The sequence below is a fragment of the Urocitellus parryii genome, chromosome 15, assembly GCF_045843805.1.
Source record: "Urocitellus parryii isolate mUroPar1 chromosome 15, mUroPar1.hap1, whole genome shotgun sequence".
NCBI lineage: Eukaryota > Metazoa > Chordata > Mammalia > Rodentia > Sciuridae > Urocitellus > Urocitellus parryii.
Window position 1 is genome coordinate 53,680,573 of NC_135545.1, and position 21,495 is coordinate 53,702,067.

The 21,495-nt window shown below is 52.3% G+C and overlaps 1 protein-coding gene across 1 annotated transcript in view; it reads left to right on the plus strand.

Annotated features, from left to right (window-relative positions):
- Cmip (c-Maf inducing protein) overlaps positions 1-21,495 on the plus strand; it is a 196,808-nt gene that overhangs the window by 140,241 nt on the left and 35,072 nt on the right. The window contains exons 4-5 of the mRNA XM_026393018.2: positions 15,913-16,074; positions 18,388-18,429. Coding sequence (XP_026248803.1) covers positions 15,913-16,074; positions 18,388-18,429 — 204 coding nt within the window. The remainder of the gene's footprint in view (positions 1-15,912; positions 16,075-18,387; positions 18,430-21,495) is intronic.

The window sequence follows — 21,495 nt, forward strand, 5'->3', positions numbered from 1 at the left end:
CTGTTTTCTGTCCTCATTGTTCTGTACAATCCTGATTTTTCAAAGAATGCATATTATTTTATTTTTATTTTTTTTTTTTAAGAGAGAGTGAGAGAGGAGAGAGAGAGAGAGAGAGAGAGAGAGAGAGAGAGAGAGAGAGAATTTTTAATATTTATTTTTTTTTTAGTTCTCGGCGGACACAACATCTTTGTTGGTATGTGGTGCTGAGGATCGAACCCAGGCCGCACACATGCCAGGCGAGCGCACTACCGCTTGAGCCACATCCCCAGCCCCTGCATATTATTTTAAAAATCAGATAATACACTACTAAAAAGTACAAATACTAAGGACTGGCCACTGTGAGGACTCTGTTCCCGGGGTTCCTTCCTCTTTTCTCTTTAACTGGAAGTGCAGCGCCTGGCTGGGGCTTGCTGCAGTGGCTGGAATCTCTGCTGTGGAGCAAGCCCAGCCCCTGCCCAGACCCCTCCCCAGCCACCTCTGCAGAGAAGCCAGCTGTGCTGGACGGATGTGGGCCTCCCTGGCTGTGCGTGTGGGCCAATCCCGTGTGGGTGGGCAGGCCTGACTCTGGGTGATGGTGGAGGTGGGTCCAGGTGGATCTGGGTGTTCCCGCTCTCTAACTGCTGTGTGGTGCACTGTGACCACGGTCTGTCACTCAGCTTTTGCACTTACCTACTGAACTCAGTAGTTACTGTCAAGCCTGGAATGTTACATTGAATTCTCTCAACAGCTCCAAGAGGCAAGTGACACTAAAGTCCTCATTTTATAAATGATTAAAGTAAGGGTCAGAGAGGTGACATGGTTTGTCGAAGGCTGCACAACTTTTAAGTAGGAGGAAGGAAATCCAAATGTGGGTCCGCCCCACTCTCAGTTCATTATAATGCACACTCCTGGGTCTTTGGTTCCCAGGAGTTTCCTCGCTGGGAAGGGGGAAGTCCAAAAATCTTAAGAGTGATCATGGGGCTGAGGCTGTAGCTCAGTGTCAGTAGCATGTGTGAGGCACATGCTCAGCACCACATAAAAATAAACAAATAAAGGCATTCTGTCCATCTACAACAACAACAAAATTTTTTAAAAAATCATAAGAAGAATCAAAGAGCTGAGGGCGTGAGGTGTTGGGGTGTGCTGAGCATGGGCTTGGGGACCTGCAAGGCTCCCTAGAGTTCTTCAGCCAGAGGGGGAAGCTGGGCAGCCCTCTGTGCACTGCTGATGGGATTTGCTGTAGCTTTGCTAGAGGCAGAGGCCAGAGGACCCAGGAAGCTGGAGATTCCCTGCTGGGGTGAGTGTCCCGGGCTGCTAACATCTGCACCCATCCAAAGCTCTAGGACACGACCCTGCCCACCTTCCAGCTCTGGTGGCTCTGGGTGTTCTTTTGTGGCTTGGTCCATTTAGGCTGCTGTGGCAAAATCAGAAGCTGGCCGGCTTACAGGCAGCAACCTTTATTTCTCCAGTTCCGGGGGCTGAAAGCCCGAGATCAAGGCAGATTCCATGCCTGGTGAGGGCCTGCTTCCCGGTTCCTATGACCATCTTTCCGCTGTGCTCACGTGGTGGGAGGGGCGGCGCGGCTCTGGAGTCCCTCTGGTAAGGGCACTGATCCCATTCTTGAGGCTCCAGCTCCTCATATTCCTACACTGGGTCACCTTCCTCCTTTTCTGTTCTTGGCACTGGGGATTGGACCCAGGGGCACTTAACCACCGAGTCTCATCCCCAGCCCTTTTTTGTATTTTATTTTGAGACAGGGTCTCACTAAATTGCTGAGGCTGGCTTTGAACTCTCATCCTCCTGCCTCAGCCTCCCGAGTGCTGGGGTTACAGGGGTGGTGGCCCTCCTTTTCTTTCTAATGTTGAAGACCCCACTGAGGACCCACTTGGCACAGGCAAGCTTTCCTGCCCCAGGGCAGCCTCCTGGGAAGGGGAAGGCACCTTCTACCCACAGGTTCTGCCACCTACTGAGAATGAAGCTCAGGGGACCCAGGTGCAGGGCGGGGCAGGGTGGCCGCATCCAGCTCTTGGACTCTCTGGTGGGCGTGCGCGGAGTGCGCTCTGAGGGCCACGCTCTGCATGCTATTGTGCCAGCGCCTGGCAGGTTTGCAGGGCCAACACATCCCCTGGGGTTAAGGCTACTTGAAGGCAGGAGAGCCCTTCCAGAGCACCAGGGTGTCAGGCTGGACTTAGGCATACAGCCCAGGACCCTAAGGCAGGCCTCAACTGGCTCCTTTCCCCCTCTTCCCTTTGTAAAATGGGGGTCTCCCCTGCTGACCCTTGTACCAGGGATTGAACCCAGGGGTGCTAAATTACTGATCCACCCCCCAGCCTTTTTTACATTTTATTTCCAGACAGGGTCCTGAAGTTGCTTATGGGCCTCGCTAAGTGGCTGAGCCTGGCTTAGGACTTGCGATCCTCCTGCCTCAGCCTCCCGAGAGGCTGGGATTCCAGGGTGGGCCATCACGCCTGGCTAGCCATCTGGAGATTCTAAACATGCTTTAGTCTATTGTATTAAAATAAACATAGTGTGATTTATCACTTTAACCATCTTTAAGTGTACAGTTCTTAAGCACTGTCACATTTTTGTGCTTTCATCACCACAATCCATTTCCAAAACTTTCTTACCTTCCCACAATGAAGCTCTGACCTACGAAAAGACAGTTCCCATTCCCCCTCCCCCAGCCCTTGGCAGCTGCCCTTCTCTCTGTCCCCATGAGGCTGACTGCTGCAGTCACCTTACATGAATGGACCTGTACAGGAGCTGTCCTGGTGTGACCAGCTCAGCTCACTTAGCAAGGCTCATTCATGCCAGTGCTTCCTTCCTTTTTAAGGCTGAATAATACTCCATTGTCTGTTGGCACCACGGTGGTTTATCATGCAGTGTGGGTGGATGTGAGTTGCTTCCCTCTGGCTGTTTGAGTTGTGTACAGATGGACTTGTGAGTATACCAGCGCCCAAAAAAGCACTGATGCCTGGGTCGCACCCATCTGCAGCACCCGCCTGATAGGCTTGGCCTGCGATTGGACTGTACTGTTGAGATTTGGTAACCCCCGCCCGGGGGCTACAGTGTGTTCAGGGTGGAAACGCTGGTGGGCTTGTTTGGGCATGAGCTCAACTGGTCTGTGGGCAGCTTGAGTTGTCGGCTGGTGTGCAGGTGGCTGCTGGTGACAGAGAAGCTCTGAGCTGGGGTCCTCCCCCACCATTCTTTGCCAAGGACCCTGCGTCATCCTCTAGCTGACGTCCATGCCCAAGTTCTCCTGGAAGTTCTTCCTGCAGGCTCCTGGGACCCCAGGCGGCTCCTTCTGACATCACTGCTGATGCAGGTGCCCAGGTGTGCAGGCCTCCTGGCTCCGCCTTCCGGAGACAGCGAGGACCAGGGCTTATGCAATCGGGTGACGGGCTGGGCCGGTGTTCAGGTGAATGTCAGTGTTTCTACCCACTGAGGGAGCAGAAAGGGACAGGGCATCAGGTTGCCACCAGGAAAGTAAAACCCAACAGTCTAAACCGAGGCTTAAGCCGGGAACTGAGGCCTTCTCACCCGGAGTCCCACGGGCCCCCCTGCCCGCTCCGTCACTTGAACAGCTGCAGCAGAGCCCTGAGAAGCCAGCCTCCTGGGTCAGCCTTGTTTGCTACCAGCCAGCTGGGTGGGTTTCCAGTGGCTGCCAGGACAGATTACCATAAACCGGGGGCCTTCAAACAGAAATCTGTTCTCTTCCAGTTCTGGGGCCAGAAGTGCAAAATCAGGGTTTGGGCAGGGCCCCACTCCCTCCGGCTCCAGGGGGCTCTTTGCCCTGCCTGCAGCTTCTGGGGGCTGTGCATCCCCGACACTCCTGGGTCTGCAGATGTGGTGCTCCGGTCTCTGCCTGTCTTCACGTGACCTTCTCTTCTGAGTGTGCCCAAGAGTGCATGTGTGAATGTGTCTCCACGTGGCCTTTTTATAAGGACACCAGGCAGATTTAAGGCCCACCCTCATCCAGTATGACCTCCTCTTTACAAAGACGACCACAGTCAGATCCAGTGGGTAGGACTCAGACTCTCTTTTGGGGAGGCCCAGCAGAATCCACAACAACAGCTGCGTGACCCTGGGAAAGGTCACGATCCCTTCTCATCACGGTCTGCTCTGCATCATGGGGCAGGATAGGCGTGTGCACCCCACCGAGGCGTGTGGATTAGCACTCACCACGTAGAGGGCTCAGGAGCATCAGTCTTCCCAGCAGGCTCCATAGTGGACTGCCAGGGCCCGCTCCGACCCAGCGATTCCCACGCAGGGGAAGTGGGTTAAAGGATTTGTCCCAGGCTGCTACAGTCTAAGTGCTGAACACTTGTTAGCTGTTATTCTGATGATTATCCTCCTCCCTGCCGACCCTACCTTTTACAAAAACCAGGCGCACCTGCTGTGCACCCAAGTGACTCCAGTTATCAGGCCACACATTGAAGAAACAGCTGAGGCATCATCCTGCCTCATGGAGCTCATGTTCAGCGGGAAAAACGGCCACATTCGATTTTTGCTGCATTCAGACAGCATCCATGGTGGCCAGACTGCCCAGGTGCAGTAGACCCTGAGGTGCAGGTAGGACGTGGTGCCCAGCTGGGAGCCTGACACCCAAGCCAGGTCATCTCCTCCTCCCCAGGCAGACTTATGGTTACCTAGGTAACCAGCAAATGCCCCAGAACCTGCTGTTTCTGTGACAGTAGTAATGGCTGCAGTGAGGCTGCCTCTGGTGGGCTCTTCTGGGGCTCTTGCAGGTCTCCCCAGGAGCCTGTGTTTCCAGGCACGTGTCAGCTGGGCACCCAGCAGCAGCCAGGCTGCACCTGCCCCTGGACAGCCAAGGAGGCAAGCTGAGTATGTTGGGGGGATGATAGGAAGTGGCAGCATGGGCGGGGCACAGAAGGCACCCACGTGCACCCCTCTCTGTGGTACCCAGGATGCAAAGCTAGACTGTGTGACTAACCTCGGCCTCAGCTTTCTCAGCTGTGAAGTGGGGCTGTGTACGCCATGCAGGGTTAGAAAAGTTAATGCACCCGAAGCACTGAGCGCTGGCCTGGCCCTGAGGGTCCTCCAGAAAGCAGAGCCCCTGCGCCCTGCTACCACTTGCACTGCAGTTGCTCCTTGCTGAGCTGTGGCCATTGTCACTGTAATTAGTAGATTGCTAGAGTGATGGGACCATGCCTTGCCCTGCAGCCAGATGGGCAGTGCACAGGCCTGGCTGTTCCCCTGCTCCCTGCCCTCCGTGCATTCAATGCCCTTTTACCATCCTGAGCCCACAGCTCTTGGAATGCGGTTGTTGATCAGTCCCTCTGTCAGTTATTGGACCAACAGGCGACAGTTGAGTATCTGTCCTGGCTAAACTGTGGTCCCCTGAAAGACCATTAAACCGTGCACTGCCCTGTGGCCTGTGCAGGCAGTCCTGGTGCAGCTGAGGTCCCAGAGCAGGGTGTAGACCTCCTGTCGTCAGCTAAAGGCAGTGGCAGTGTGCATGGCAGAAAAAACCAGGTGCCCGTCCTCAGGGGCCGACAGTGGTGTGTCCACGGAGGAGCGACACAAGTCCTGACACCTGCAGCGGTGTGGACAAACGTGAAAGCATCATGCTGAGTGTGACATGCAGTCCCAAGAGGCCACCTGCCATATGACTCTCTTCTTACAAACTGTCCAGAACAGGGACTCGCAGAGACAGGAAGGAGACCAGTGGTTGTCAGGTGCTGGGGGGAGCAGGGAATGCTGCTTGGGGCACAGAGCTTCCTTTGGGACCAAGGGTACACAACATTGTGTGAACACTAAGGGTGCCTGGATCCAACTCTTTAAAAAATGATCAGTGGTTAATTATGTGGTATGTGAATTTTACCTCAACTGTGTGTGTGTGGCATGTGTGTGGTGTGTGGGCAGTCGGAGTGTGGTGTGGTGTGTGTCCATGTATGTGCATGTAAGAGCCGGTGCCTTGCAGAACTGCTTCCCACACCTGGACTCCCAGGCAGCCAGAGTGGTGGGCTGTCGCAGGTGAAGCCCCTTTTTCCCCAGAGCAGGAGCTTTTCCACTCTTCAGGCAAGGGAAGAATCCCAGCTCTAGAGAAAAACAAGTAGTATTCAGTCTAATCTCAGAACATTTATAGAACAGAGAGCCCAATCTGTAACAACAACAACAACAACAACAAAAAAAAAAACCTATGCATTTACAATATTTATTTTAGATTGAGATCTGAGGGTATTGATTTGTAGGTGTGATGTAATGTAGGTGTAACGTGAGCATCTTATAATTACTTAAACCCCTCAGTTAGGTGTATGAATGCCTTCCGGTTCTCCTGTGTAAAGTCTGAGAGTTGCATGTGACCCTTGGCATCTCTGTGCAGAGATAATCTTGTCTTGAATTAATGATGAAGACCTGGGGCCAGATGGGTCGTTTGGGGGTACATGTGGAACAGTCACAAGGCCTTTGTCATCTCTGAAGTCAAAACAATGGTCTTTAATGCCAAAAGGATTTAAGGGAAGGATCAAGGGAAGCCATTCTGGAGTCATAAAGAGAAGGCCAGCACAAAGCAGCTCAGCAAATAGGAAACTCCTGCCTCTCATCAGATCACTGTTAGATCTGATCTTAGATAGTGCCCTTATCAGAGCACTTTTAGCTATAACCTTTCCTCTTAGAACTGCCTTCATAGTGTCTCAGAGGTTCTAGTATGTTGTGTCACTATTATCCAAGAATTTTTTAAATCTCTCCCCTGATTTCTTCTATCACCCATTCATCACTCAAAGTGTGTTGTTCAATCTCCATGTGTTTATGTAGTTTCTGAAGGGTTTTTGGTTTTAATTTCTAATTTTGAAAACTTATACTCCAATTAGAAAACTTTGAAGAAATGGATACATTTCTAGACAAATAATATCTGCCAGAATTGAATCAAGAGGATATAGAAAATCTAAACAGACCAAAAACAGTATAAAAAGCCTCCCAACAAAGAAAAGCCCAAGACCAGCTGAAATCTACAAGATCTTTAAAGAAGAAATAATGCTAATGCTCCTCAAATTAGTCCATAAAATAAAAAGGGATGGAACACTTCCAGATTTATTCTATGAAGCCAGTATCACACTCATACCAGATAAGGACACACCAAGGAAAGAAAATTATAGATCAGTATCCCTGGTTAACTTAGATGCAAAAATACTTAATATTAGGTATTGTGTTCACCAATATATTAAGAAGATCGTGTATCATGACCAAGTTGGTTTTATTCCAGAGATGCAGGGATGGTTTCACATGCAAACCAGTAAATGTAATTCATCACATAAATAGAAATAAAGACAAAAATTACTTAGTCACTCAGTATATACAGAGAAGGCCTCACAAAACTCAGTACCCATTCTGATTTAAAAAAGAAAAAAAAAAAACTGAAGGCACTAGGGATAGATGGAACCTACCTATATATGAAAAACCCAAAGCCAACATCATAGTGAGGAGTAAACTGAAAGCATTTCTTTTAAAATCTGGGACAGATATATCCCCTCTCACCATTCCTAATTAATATAGTGCTAGAAATTCTAGCCAGAGTAGTTCAGCAAGAGAAGGAAATAAAAGGGTTAAAATTAGGAAAGGGAGAAGTCAGGTTATCACTGTTTGCAGATGATATGAGCATATATGTAGAAGATCCAAAAAACCCCACCTAAAGACTGCTAGAGTTAATAAAGAAATTCAGCAAAGGAGCAGGTTACAAAATCAACATACAAAAATCAATAGCTTTCCTATATACCAACAATGAATCTGCTAAGAAATCAGGAAAACAGTTCTGTTCACAATAACCTCACCAAACAAATAAAAACTAGGAACAGGCCGGGCACGGTGGCTCACACCTGTAATCTCAGCAGCTCAGGAGGCGGAGGCAGGAGGATCAAAAGTTCAAAGCCAGCCTTAGCAAAAAAAAAAAAAGAGGCCCTAAGCAACTCAATGAGACCCTGTCTCATTTATTCAGAGACCCTGTCTCTGAATAAAATACAAAAAATAAAATACAAAAAAATTGAAGAAGACCTCAGAGAGGGAAAGATCTTTCATATTCATGGACAGGCAGAATTAATATTGTTAAAATGGCCATATACCAAAAGCAATGTACAGATTTAGTGCTATCGAATGACCAATGACATTCTTCACACAACTAGAAAAAACAGTTCTAAAATTCATTTGGAAAAATAGTAGTCAAAGCAATTCTAAGTCAAAAGAGCAATGCTGGAGTCTGGGATCACGGCTCAGTGGTAGAGCGCTTGCCTGGCATGCATGAGGCACTGGGTTCTATCCTCAGCACCACATAAAAATAAAGTAAAGATATTGTGTCCACCTAAAGCTTAAATATATGGTATTGTGTCCATCTACAACTAAACAAATAAAGGCAATGCTAGAAGCATCCCAATTCCTGACATCAAAGTATACTACAGAGCTGTAGTAACAAAAACTGCAAGGTCCTGGCATAAAAATAGACAACAAACCAGTGGTAGAGAATAGAAGATAGACAAACCGACACAGGTACAGTCATCTAATCCTAGACAAAAGGGCCAGAAACTTATATTTTTAACAAATGGTGCTGGGACAACATATGTAGAAGAATAAAGCTAGACCCTTCTCTCACCCTGCACAAAAATCACCTCAAAATGGATCAAAGACCTTGGAATTAGACCAGAAACTATGCAACTCCTAGAAGAAAACACAGGGTCAACACTGCAGCCTTTAGACACAGGCAACGACTTTTGCAATCGGACCCCTATTGGGAGCTCAGGAAATGATGCCAAGAGTTAATAAATGGAACAGCTTCTGCTCAGCAAAGGAAACAATTAGGAATGTGCAGAGAGAGCCCACAGAATGGGAGCAAATCTTTGCTAGCCACTCTTCAGACAGAGGATTAATATCTAAAATATACAAAGAACTCAAAAAACTTAAAAATCAAATAGCCTAACTAATAAACAGGCAAATGGAATTAAACAGACACTTCTCAAAAGAAGAAATAAAAATGACCAATAAATATATGAAAAAACATTCAACATCATTAGCAGTTAAGGAAATGCAAGTCAAAACTACACTGAAATGTCATTCCCTACCAGTCAGAACGGCAGTCATCAAGAATACAAATAATAATAAATGCTGGAGAGGGTGTGGAGAAAAAGGAACACTTTACACTATTGGTGGGACTGTAAATTAGCACAACCACTATGGAAATCAGTTCCTCAAAAGACTAGGAATGATATGCCCCAGCTATACCACTCCTTGGTATTTTTCCTGAAGAATTAAAGGCATCTTACTACAATGATGCATGCCTGCCCATGTTTATAGCATTGCAAATCACAATAGCCAAACTAGGGAACCAGCCTCGGTGTCTGTCAAAAGATGAATGGATAAAGGAAATGTGGTTCCTAGACACAGTGGAATTTTATTCGGCTAAAAAGAAAAAAGAAATCATGGCATTTGCAGGAAAATGAATGGAACTAGAGACCATTATATTAAGTGAAATAAGCCAAACTCAAAGGGTCAAGGGTCATACATTTTCTCTCCTATGTGGAAGCTAGAGAAGAAAAAGGAAAAGAAAAGTGGGGGTGGAGCTCATGAAAATCAGGGAGAGCTCCGTAGAGGAGAGGGCAAAAGAGGGGCGGTGGGGAGTGCTGGGGAGGAATTTGGCCAAATCATAGTTCTGTTGTGTGATGTATGGCAATGTGACAACAGCTGCCATCATCAGGTACAGCTGCAGTGCACCAACAAAATACCTGGAGTGTTGGAGACCAGGCCAAAATGCACCTGTGCCCAAGAGGCCGGGCTGCGAAAGCCGCTGGCTTGGCAGAGACCGCAGACTACTGCACGCACCACATGCCCAGGGATGTTGACCAGCCAGTCCTCTGCCTGGGTGTGCAAGGCCCGTTTGAGGGTACCAAACTTTGGCGGACCTTACAGGAGTCCCCACCTGAGGGGGTGTATAGGAGCCATGTGCTAATGCACACAGTGGCCCTCAGCAGTGATGGGGAGAGGCAGGAGAGAGTAGCTGGGCCCCTGGGGTGTGGTGACAGAGGGGACCCCAAGACTTCGGGACATGTTGTATGGCGAGGTATGCCACTCACTAGACTGGACACCATTGTGTCTTCACAGTGTTGGAATTTATTGAATAACAAGAAGTTCACAAACTGCATGGACCTCTTCCATCAGTAACAATCCACTGAATACTCATGGGTCACTTTGTGGCCATAGGCAGGCAGTGACAAGTTCTTTTGTTCCAGTCCTAATTACTAGCACCTGTGACACTGAGTTCACATGATGGTATGTGTGGGCTACAGAAAGGCTAAGATGGGGTCTGGGTGGCCACAGGTTCCACTGAAAAGCCAAGGCCAGAGTGGATCCTAAGGCACAAGTCACTCCAGGTGGTCAGGTCAGATAACCACCAGTGAGCCTCCACCGGGAAGCAGACTGTCAGGGTGAGGGACGTGTGCTAGGCCCTGGAGGGAGGCGGTTTCCAAGTGGGCCGCTGGGGCGGGGAGACGGAGCCAAGCTGAAACACCACCGCAGAGCCCTGGGTTCGTGGCCTGTGGCCCTCGTGCTGCGTTTGCCAGATGGTCTAATGAGGGTCAGTGGGTGCCACCATAACCAGTCTTGGGATTATAGGTCTCGAGAGGGGGTTACAGCTGGTGAGAAGCTTGTGGGCCTGGTTTCTCTGCTAGGGGTCTGATATGCCCACGCGTCCATCTACTTGTAATTCAGTTCCATTAAGTTCACAGGTGGTCAGCATTTATTAGCACGATTAACGTACTTACCAGTTTGTGCTTAAGGTTGTGCTGGGCAGATGGTGGCTGTTTACTTGTACAAACAAGGCGTGGACTCATTTTACCTTGGCACTTGGGCTCAACAGGGAGTTATTCATGGCAAACTGCCGCTTTATAAAAGAGAGTGACTCGGGGCTAGACCCAGCCTTTCCACAGGGCAGCACTGCCCAATGGAACTTTCCACCATGATGAAAGTGTTCTCTGTGTCATCCAGTGTGGTGGCCACTAGCAACTGCGTGCGACTAGGGTGGCATGGCACTGGAGCTTAGTCTTAGCTCACTCTAGTGAAGTTCTTTGGTAGCAGTCCCTGGGCCAGTGGCTTTCTGACCGGAGCTGTGCTCTAGGACCCAGGACGTGCCCTGGGGAGATAGTCAAAGCCAGGCCGAGACTCCTGCCGCCTCCTGTCTGCGGGGTCCTCCTCCCCTCCGCAGCTCCACGAGCATCCGTGTGGCGTCCTCTCCCTGACAGGTGGGAGCATGCGTGCTGGTGTGTGTGCGAGCCTCAGAGGCTGCACCACGCAGCAGAGCCGCAGCCCCATCCTCGCGAGGCCCGCTTCCAGTACATTCGGAGCCACGCCTCTCCTGGCGAGGGGCACGTTCCTGTTGACAGCTTGCCTCCCGAGGAAAACCCACAAGCTCCGCTTTCCCAGGCCTGAGAATTCCGGAGTCTGTGCCTGCTTTCTGCCGCGGGAGCTGTTACCAGAGAGATGGCGGGTGTTGCCCAGGTAACGTCCCTTCCCTGACAAGCGGAGAGGGTGAGGACAGCAATGGAGTGGCTGGCTCTGCCAGACGGGAAGCAGGAGGCTCTTCCTGCTGCCTCTGTTTGTCGTTAGCTGTGGGACTGAGTCACAGATTCTGGGAGCCCTCCGAGTCCTGCCTGCTCTGGACTGCTCACTCCTGGGCCGGGTAGGTGATTAGTTGCTGCTTATCCAGGAAGTGGGCTGTTTTAGGTGTACATGTTTAGTGGATAATCACGGCAAGCCTCTGACAGTAGTTACTCTTTTCCTGCTCTGCAGATAGAGAAACTGAGGTGCCAGTCAGACTGTAAGTCTCACGAGCACCAGGACCTGTCTGCTGTGCTGGCCCTGGGTGTCTTAGTGCTTAGCACAGTGCTTGGCCTATCATAATGGATGGCGCCAAATAGCCTGGGTGGGTGGGTGGGGAGATGTGTGGATGAATGGATGGTGAATGGATAGATGAGTGACTGACTGACAGATGGGTGGGTGGGTGGATGAAATAAAGCACAGACTTGAGCCAAAGTCTGCTTCAGATCCTGGACTCTTCAACACCAAACCTGCTGGCCTTGGCTTTGTCTGATGACCTCCACATCTACACCCTAAGATGTCATTTAGAAATAGCCTATTGGAGGCATAATTTACATCCCATAAAACTTGTAAATGTGGAATTTGTGTGTTAGTAAATTTAGAGTCGTGCCCATCACACACCCAGAGATGTCCTTGGGCTTATCTGTCATTTAATCCCTGTTGCCATTCCTCAACCCTGGGCAGCGACTGGGCCACTCTCTGCCTACAAATTTGCTTTTCCTAGACATTCCATAAAAAGGAATCTACAGTATGTCCTTTGTGTCTGGCTTCTTCTGCTCATGTGGTGGGTGAGGCTCACCCACGATGCAGCGTCGTGAGCTCCGTCCTTTGTGTTGGGAGCGCTGTCTGTCGGCTGTACCTGGTCTTACTTACCTGCTCCTTCATTGATGGGCACGGGAGTAGTTTTGTGGGCAGGTCTTTGTTCTCTTGGGCAGATTCCCTGAACAGAATGGCTGAGCCACGTGAGAAGCTTGTGTTCAGTGTTTTAAGAGGCTGTGAACGTGTGCCCAGTTTACCTTCCCTGCAGCAGAGCACAAGGGCCCCATTTCTCCACATCATCGCCAGCACTTGGTATTATCTTTTCGACTGCGGCTGTCCTGGCAAGGGTGAGATGGTGTGTCTTTATGTTTTAACTTGCCTCTGCCTGAGGGCTGATGACCTCGTGCATCTTTTTTCACGATCACTCCTGGGCAGAGATTTGACTTTGTGACCCAAGTCCCGGCAAACGTTTTTTATAAAAGTCCATATAGCACATATTTGGGGCTTGGTAGGCCACATTCAATTTCTGTTGCATATACTTTAGGTTTTTATTTTTATGTCACAACTCTTAAAGAACGTAAGGCCATCTGTCCTCATGGGACTACAGGCAGGGGCTGGGCTGAGGGAGCCACACGTTGTACTTTGCCAACCCTACTTAGTCTGCTCCCTTCTACCTCACACCTGTTGTGTGACCAGCCACAAGGCTGTTCCAAGGCCCCGTCCACCCAACCTCCCAGCTCACAGGGATCCGGTGTCCATGGGAGCCACACCAGACAAACTACAAGGCCACCCCCCGCACCCCCCCGCTGGCAGAGAGGGCTGGGGGAGGACCATGTTGCCAAGCTGAGAGCATGATTCATCGCCTGGTGAGCTCATCAGAGTTCCTGGGAAGAGATATGCTAATTTGTCACCCGAGAAATGGGGGCCTTGTGGCCCTGGACAGGCTGCCCAAGCCATGGCTCAGAGCCTCTTTTGAAACAGTGGCCTGCCCTTACTCCAGATCTGTGACGTCACGGTGCAGCCCCTGCCTGCTGTTCCCACAGCCCGTCCCTGGCTCCTCCTCTCTCTGGTTACTGGCATTCAGATTTCAGAGCCTCATGGGGTTGCTCCTGGGCCTCCTCCCCTTCCATCCACCCTACCACTTCACAAGTCATAAGCCATTTGTGCTCAGTCTCTTGCTTTAGGGTCTGCTTCCACAGGGCTTAACCTATGGCCAGTCCCTGGCTCATAGGGTCACTGTGAGAACTGAATGAGACAGTGCTTGTCAACTTAGCACCGTGCCGGGCATGTCGTACCAGCTCACCAGGGGCAGCGCCCGACTGGGAATGCTGCCCTGAAGCCAGGGCTCAGACACTCACAGAGCCAGAGAGCCGTTGTCCTTCCTGCTCTGAGGAGGGCCCCCGATGAGTGCTAAGGCTGGGTCTTTGACAGTGGGGCTGGTCCCTGAAGCCATACTGATGCAGGTGTCGTGCAGGCCTGCTTTGCCTCGGACAGGAGGCCTCCGAGTCTCTGTGGAGTGTGGGAGGCTGCAGTGGCAGCTGCCAGTCCCACAGTTGGTCACACTCTGCGGAATGTCCCTGAACGTTGCCTGGGAGGACGCTCACCTGACATCATGACGGCTGTTTCTGGATTGTGGGATTGTGGAGGCCTTTGAGTCTGTCTTCCTCCTTTGTGCTTTTCGGTATGTTTAATTTTTTTAATGAGTGTGCATCATCTTCACAAAAAAGAATGAAGTCATTATTCTTTCAGAAGTAAGTCACGGCTGATCAGCAGAGAGGGCTCTGAGAGCTCAGGCCATGCTCCGATCTAGAACATTCTGTGGGAAGATTCCAGTCCCACTAAATAGCTTTGGGCTCTTCACGCAGGGTGAACTTTTGTGACCGTTTCATTGTCATTTAAAAGTTAAGCAGCTCTCTGGGCACACACTAAGACCACAGGCTCTGGGCTCGGGGGAGCCGTCCTCCTGGAGTGGGCTGGGTCCTTGACTGTTCTGTTTTATAGCAGCGCTCTGCTCCCACACCGGGGCGGGGCAGCTCAGGTGCTGGTAAGGAGGAAGGCTGCTGGTTATGGTTCCAGAGAAGCCTCGGCGGGGGAGCCAGCTGTGTCTTGTTGTTAGAGTAGAACGCTCACACTGGTTCACCCCAGCAGAGCTTGCTGTGCGCTCCTGACAGTCCCTGAGGACCTGGAGCTCGGTGTCCCGCCCTCCCGCCCTCCTGATGCACACTGCCCTCTTGCCTCCCTGCTGGCCTCGGGCCCCTTTCCTCATCCCCATGTAGAATGGAGGAGCGGGCAAAGAGCACTGAGGCCAGGAGCGTGGAAGAGGAGAGCAAGGGGGCAGGCGGACAGGCGGAAGGACAGGGAGGATGAGGAAGGAGGGAGCTAGAAGCAAGGTCCGGCGATGAGGGGGGAGAAACACACCTGATGCCGTCTGTGTGGGCCACCGTGGGGCATGACGAGCGACCCAGAGGCCCCGGACAAGCCTGGGGCGAAAAACATGGAGGGAGGAAGGGAAGCGTGCTCTCACTGCTGTGGGGTGTTTCACGGCCTCGAGGTTTCAGAGATGGATGGGCAGCAGAGCTCTTCCTGTTGGTGCCGCCTGGACTGCACTTGCGGCAGGAACGGCCCGCGTGGTGCAGGGTTTCCACGGGTTACACACTAAAGGCCTGAGAGGCATCTTCATGCCCAGTTTATGGAAGGGGCGCCTGTTCCGGGGACGCTGCGCCCAGTGCCGGCTGTTCGTGTGACATGGAGCATGTTCCCAGTACTTCCCTGCTGATACCGTGTCCTCAGGCCTGTGGCCTGCTAGCTTCTGTTGGAGCCTCTATCAGTAGGGGACCCTCCCCCCCTCCTTCCCCTTTCCCCCATTCAGACTTTGTCTCAGAAACTGTGACAAGTCACCCCAGCTGGTTGCTGGCTCAGTGACACTAAAATTAGGCTTTCCCCAAGGAGTGGCGCGCTTAATGAAGGAGTTCATCCAGGCAGACTCCAGGCAAGCGGGCAGTGGGGCAGGCCGCCGTGGAGACGCTGTGGAGGGAGCGTCGGCTGGGACCTCCGCCACACGCTCTGTTTCCATGATGTCAGAGGGCGGAACCGACTCTGCCTCAGGTGCAGGCTGCAGCCCCCACCCAGCCACTCTGGCCTTGGGAGCTGGTGCTGAGCAGAGGTGAGCTGCTCCTGTCTCTCTCCAGGTGGATGCTCAGCCTCGGGCTCGGCCCCGCCTGACTGGGCTCAAAGTCCTGGCCCTCATCCGGGCTGTCATGTTCTGTGGCTGAACACCACTGTCCAGGGACCTCCTGGGATCTGCAGAAGCAATGCCTTTGACTCAAAGAAAGCCCCTTTGTGGGCCATTTTAAAATTGTGGGAACGATGTGGGAAGTGCTCTTCCAGGGTTGGAGCTGACTGTCGGCAGGCACCTGGTCTCGATGAAGCTGTTCCTTTCTCCAGGTGTCCCTTCCTTGTGGGGAGGGTGGTCCCTCCCAAAGGCCTGTGCGCAGCCTAATGCTCGGGATTCTTTAATCAGCTTGTGTCTTCTGCCCTCCTCAATTCAGTGATGTCTGTCTCTTTCTCTCTACAACCCAGAAAAAGATTTACAAATACAAGAAAGTCCTGAGTAACCCAAGCCGCTGGGAAGTTGTCTTGAAGGAGATTCGGACGCTGGTGGACATGGCCCTCACATCCCCCCTGCAGGATGACTCCATCAACCAAGCCCCACTGGAAATTGTCTCAAAACTGCTCTCAGAAGTAAGGCGCTCCCCTGGCGTGATTTTGCACCCCTGTCCCCTTGTAAGCCCTTTGCCTCACCTCCGCTGAACACCAGCGCCGTCCCAGAAGCGGACGCCATGGCTGCTCCCAGGCGCGTCCTCTCCTGTCGCAGAGGGAGCGAGCGGCTCCCACCCTATGGTCCTGGGTGTTGGTCCAGCTGCTTCCACGCAGGGAGTGTAGCAGGAGGAGGGAAGGGCTGGTGGCAGTGACAGCCGCAGCAACGGAGTTCCCCAGGTTCAAGGTGCTGGCTTTGGAAACCTGGTCATTCCTGAGGGTGACGTGCCTGCGCGCCCCCCCCCCCCAGTCACTCCTCCTGGCCTCTGTCAGCTTTCTACCCCATCACCCACTCAGCCTAAATGTTTAAAATCAGATTTCACAACAAAATGAGAATTTCCAGGTTTTCTTTAAAAACGGTCAGAAAGCTGCAGTTTGGGGCTGTCACTGGTCGCTCAGCAGCCCGGTTCCTCGGCCCACTGACAGCCCTACACTGGGAGCGTGTGCACCTGCCAGGGTCTGTTGTGGGCCTGGAGTGCCATTGAGCCTGGTGATCATGGGTCAGTCCTGCCAGAGCTCAGGAGGGAGCACGTGGGAGCAGGTACTGTTCTGAGCTTACAGACATCAGTGTGTCTGCCTGACCTGCCTGGCCCTTGGACATACCGCAGTTGATGACCCCAGAGTCGAACGAGTCATAAGCCAGCAGAGTGGTCCCTCTGGCCCCCTCCCTCCTGGGTCACTGCTGCCAGCTCCTGGTGAGCTTCCTGCACCCTCTGCCCTCTGTCCTGCTGCCCACTCTGGCAGGCCCAGGCTGCTACCCCTTGGTATAGGAGCCTCTGCAGTGCTGAACGGAGGGTCCCTTGCTGGGAGAAGGTGGGCTGGGAGGTAGAGAGTGGGTAGCAGAAATGGCGCAGGGGGAGGGCACAGCTGTGTTCTCAGGTGAGGGACAGCCTTGCTCTGCAAAAGGGGAAAGTCAGGCTCAGAAATGAATTGCCACCAAGGTCTTGAGTTCCCAGACCACGTGCCCAGTGCCAGCCTTGCATCCACACTTCTCCAGAGCGGGGAGAACAGCTCACCTTTCATAAGCCAGTCAGAAGCTGACGGCCACACGTACAGCTTCTCCTATGGCACTCACGTTCTCCCTGACCGTGGCCTGAGGCCAGGGCACCGAGTGACCCGCTCAGCCCAGTGGTGGCGGCTGCCTGGCTCTGACTGGAGGCCACACTGCCCAGCCCTCCAGCCTCACCAGGCTGGACCACGACACCACCGTCAAATCAGATCAGCTAGGCCCGTCATCCTGAGGAGGCGGGGGTGGCAGGCGGGCCTCGCTGCCCGCTCTGGCTGTGTTCCAGCCCACCTCAGGCGTGTTCGCAGTAGCCACGTGCCCCTTGGCCTTCCACCCTCTTGGGATTTATTTTATTTATTCATTTATTTGTTTGTTTTATTTTTATTTTTGTGGTACTGGCTTGAACCCTCTAGCACTGAGCCACATCCCCAGTCCTTTTATTTCTTTATTTTGAGGCAAATCTTGCGCAGGTGATCTTGAACCTTTGGTCCTCCTACCTCTGCCTCCCAAGTAGGATCACAGGTGTGGCCACTGTGGCCAGCTCCTCTTGGGCTTTAAGGCAGCCTTTCTGAGTCTGCTGACCCCCAAGTAGAGGGATAAGAATCTTTAAAGGAAGAAAATGAAAGACACTTCCACGTGCTGCACGCCTACTGTGTGTCAGGCCGGGATCAGAGAGACCCTCTGTCTGAATAAAAAAGGGATGGGGATGTAGTTCATAGGTTAAGCACTGGGTTCAATACTTGGTAAACAAACAAAGTATATGTTGCTCTGAAAGACTGCCCGGCCCTGAGTTGAGACTCAAGAAGGTGCTTCTCTGTGTGTCCCGACCTGCCTTCCAGCTCTAGGCAGCGTCGCTGTCACAAGCGCCACGTCCTCTCACGGCAGCCTCAGGAGGTGTGCTTAGCAGGGTCCCCACTCGCCCCCTGGAAGCTTGAGTCTCATGGAGAGCTAACCACCCTACAGGCCACGTGGTTGTGAAACACGGACGTGGACTCAGTCCTCTGTCACGTCCTCCCTGGAATTAGGAAGAGACGGCTGGGGAGGCAGCTCGGCAGGCGGCAGAGGGCTTGCCTGGCATGCGCGAGGCCCTGGGTTCCAGTCCCTGCCCCACAAAACAAAAGAAAAAGTGACAGCCACCCTCGAAGGACCTGAGACTCTGTGGACCTTGGAAATCCAAATATATTGATTTCTTAATGTTGTTTTCCTCCTCCTTTCTCCATTCTCTCCTTTAGAACACAAACTTGACCACCCAGGAGCATGAGAACATCATTGTGGTAAGTTCCTCCCGACATCACCCTCTGCCCTCCTCCCAGAGCCAGGCTGAGGTCCTTTGGGAAGCACGAGAGCTCCGACTTCCTCTGCTTGGGCTGTCTTTTCCGTCAAGCCAAGCTCCTGCCATCCCGCCCTTGTGCACTTCTGAGCCCCTCTGGACCGCAGCAGGCTGGGTGATCAGCACACCTCATGTTTGTGCCCGGGTCTGCTGCAGGAGGTGAGGGCAGGAGGTGGCAGGGACGTGTTTATGCACGGCCACCACCATGTGAGCAGAAAGGTCAACGATCTCTTTCTTACCCCAGAGCCTGTCTTCTAGTTAGTCTGCAGATAGAGCCGGGTTGTAATCCCTATCATGTATAAAGTAAGATGGGATTTTCAGGGGCTCAGTAATGATACATGCACCACTGGGAGTAAATCACCTACCTGGGCAGTTTTAAGCTATTGAAATGTGGCTCTCGCTAGGGAGAAGGAAGAGATGGACTTGCACCTACTGCACACAACGCGCTGTATTTGAATCCCCAGGGACTGAGATGGCCCTGCTCCCATGGAGCTCGTGGTCTGTTATAGGAGGACAGATGGGATCACCACAAGATAGACAAGGGGTGTGGAGGGTTGGGGTGACAGCCCCACCTGGGAGAGGAGCCCGTGGTGTGTTTTGCAGGATCAGTAGGAGTTTTACAGATGGCAGAAGGCAGTGAAGGCACCTATATTTATCCAGCTAATTTGGCTGAGCCTCCCCACTGCAGGATGCCTCCGAACAGGGAAGAGCTTTGTGGCAGGCCTAGCCCTTGCCCCGGGTCCTGCAGCCTCCCTTTCAGTATTCCTTGTTACCATGGCTTTCGCTGTCACTGTGACCATGAATCTCCCGGAGCTCTGTCCAGCCCAAGTTACTTTGTCATGTTGGCCTTTGGGCAGCTGTCCTCCAGTGTTCGAGGTGATTCTCTGTACCAGTCCCCCATAGCATGAGCTGGTTGCCTTCATTCCATCGGCCAGGCATCTGAGCCACAGGAGCCGTTGGCGGTCACAGCTGGGTGTCACCGCGCAAGCTTGCCTGGCCTCCAGGCCCCGCCAGAGTCCTACTCACTGTGTGGCACTCAGCTTGTCAATGAAGACGGCAGCCCCACACCCAGTGCGGGCTCAAGTTCACAGCCAGGTCCAGACATGGCTGTGTCCTTGGAGGAGCAGCAGAAGAACTTTTAATTTTCTTTAAAACACAGTCAACTCTTGGTATCTGGGGTATCGATTCCAGAGCCCTGAGGGTGATGATGGCGGCTCACACCCCATGTGGAATAGTGTGGCATTTGCAGTGCGAGGCGTACCCTCCCACACATTTGGAGTGGGCTCTGGGCAACCCAGAGCCTCTGATGCCGCCGCATTAATGCTCTGCAAACAGTTGCTGTGCTCTTGTCTGGGAATAATAGCAAGAAAAATTCTATATATGCTCAGTACTGGCACAGTTTTATTAAAAATACTTTTGGTCCGCAGCTGGTTGAATCCTGAGACGTCGAGGCCACAACGCTGAGTGGTGGCTGAGTCTTGAATGTGGCAGTGCCGTCCGAGTGTGTTCTCACTGTAGAACAGAAGGCGCCCAGCCTGAGCCCTCTAGAGATCCCCTTCTCAGGTGGACACCCCAGCAGCCAGAGTCCACGTGGCTTCTTATTTTTAGCATCCATGATGTTACAGGTGTTGTGCAATTGGTTTTTCCACCTGAAATGTCTTCCAGTTTCTTCCTGGTTTTATAGGACCTGCCTCAGAGTTTTTTACCAAAGCTCGGGTGACATCTGAGGAAGGATCATTCTTTGGAGGGCTCTTATGTGCATTGCTGAGTGGTCAGCAGTATATGCAGCCTTAACCCACTGGAGGCCAGTAACACCCTTTCTGGACAGAGAGGCCTCCAGGTGTGCTAGGGATCCCCTGGAGGGCTAAATCACCCCAGGTCTACCCCATTCTTTCTAAATGCCTCAGTCATTTCCAGCCAACCTCATGCTCTAAGCCTCAGTCTCCTCATCTGTGAAAAGGACATATTGGTGCCCTTCTACTGGGCCCCTGGGGATCCTATGAGCTAATGCAGTACCAGGCACAGGCTTGTCGAAAAGTTCTGCTAAGAACAGAACCCTTTGTATTAGTCATACGTGTACAAATTATCATTCAGTGACCAGATCAAGCCTGATAACCTCCCCGGTCCTCTCTTCATCTGTACAAATGAAACTACCACTGGACCTCATGAGTTTGTCATGAGGATGAAGTAAAACAACGGCGGAAGCACCAGACCGCCCCTGGCAGACAGTGGAAGTGTACAGCTGGTCACTCTCGCCCCTGGCAGCCTGGCTTATTGTTATCCAAAAGAGGGGACTTCCCTGCCCAAGGTCCCTTCTCCCCAACTGGTCCCAGAGCTCAGTCTGAACAGTGGAGCCTTCCCCCGCCTGGGGCACAGCAGGCTCTGGGGTCACAGATGGCATTTCCTCCTGGCTCTGCCTCTTTCTCACTGTGCACCTTGGCCCTCTGACTTTATCTCTGACCTGCTTCCCCACCTGAGAAAGGAGGACATGCCGACACCCACCTCCCAACAGACAGTGACGCTCGAGCCACACTGTGCAGTGGCCCCAGCCGGGTTCAGTGTCATGGATGTTGATGTTGTCACGGTCAGTACTTCAGTACTGTGAAGTGGTTGGTTGGCATGGTGGTGGGGATCGTGACAGGCGGGGCTCACCCCTTGCGGAAGACTAGGAGCCCACTGCTTCCAGCAGAACTTTCCATACCTGGGCCGCCCTAGCCAAGAAGACCCGTGCCTGGGCCCGGCTCTGTGAGCCTGTGGCTGGTGCCGGGAAGCAGGGCCCTCCCCTGCAGCGGCTTCATTGTCCCAGGAAGCCTGCCTGAATAGCTCATCAGTCAGTGCAGTCTACTCCCCTTTCCTAATGATCCCCGGAGCAAGCCGACCCCGTAGTACTGTCACACAGCTGGCCCCAGAAGGCTTGCTAAGAGGTGTGCCCTGGAACACTAGATGGTCACCACTAGGAAGGGCGCTCCTAGCCGCTGGTGAGTCGAGCCTCCATGGTGCACAAGGTGGG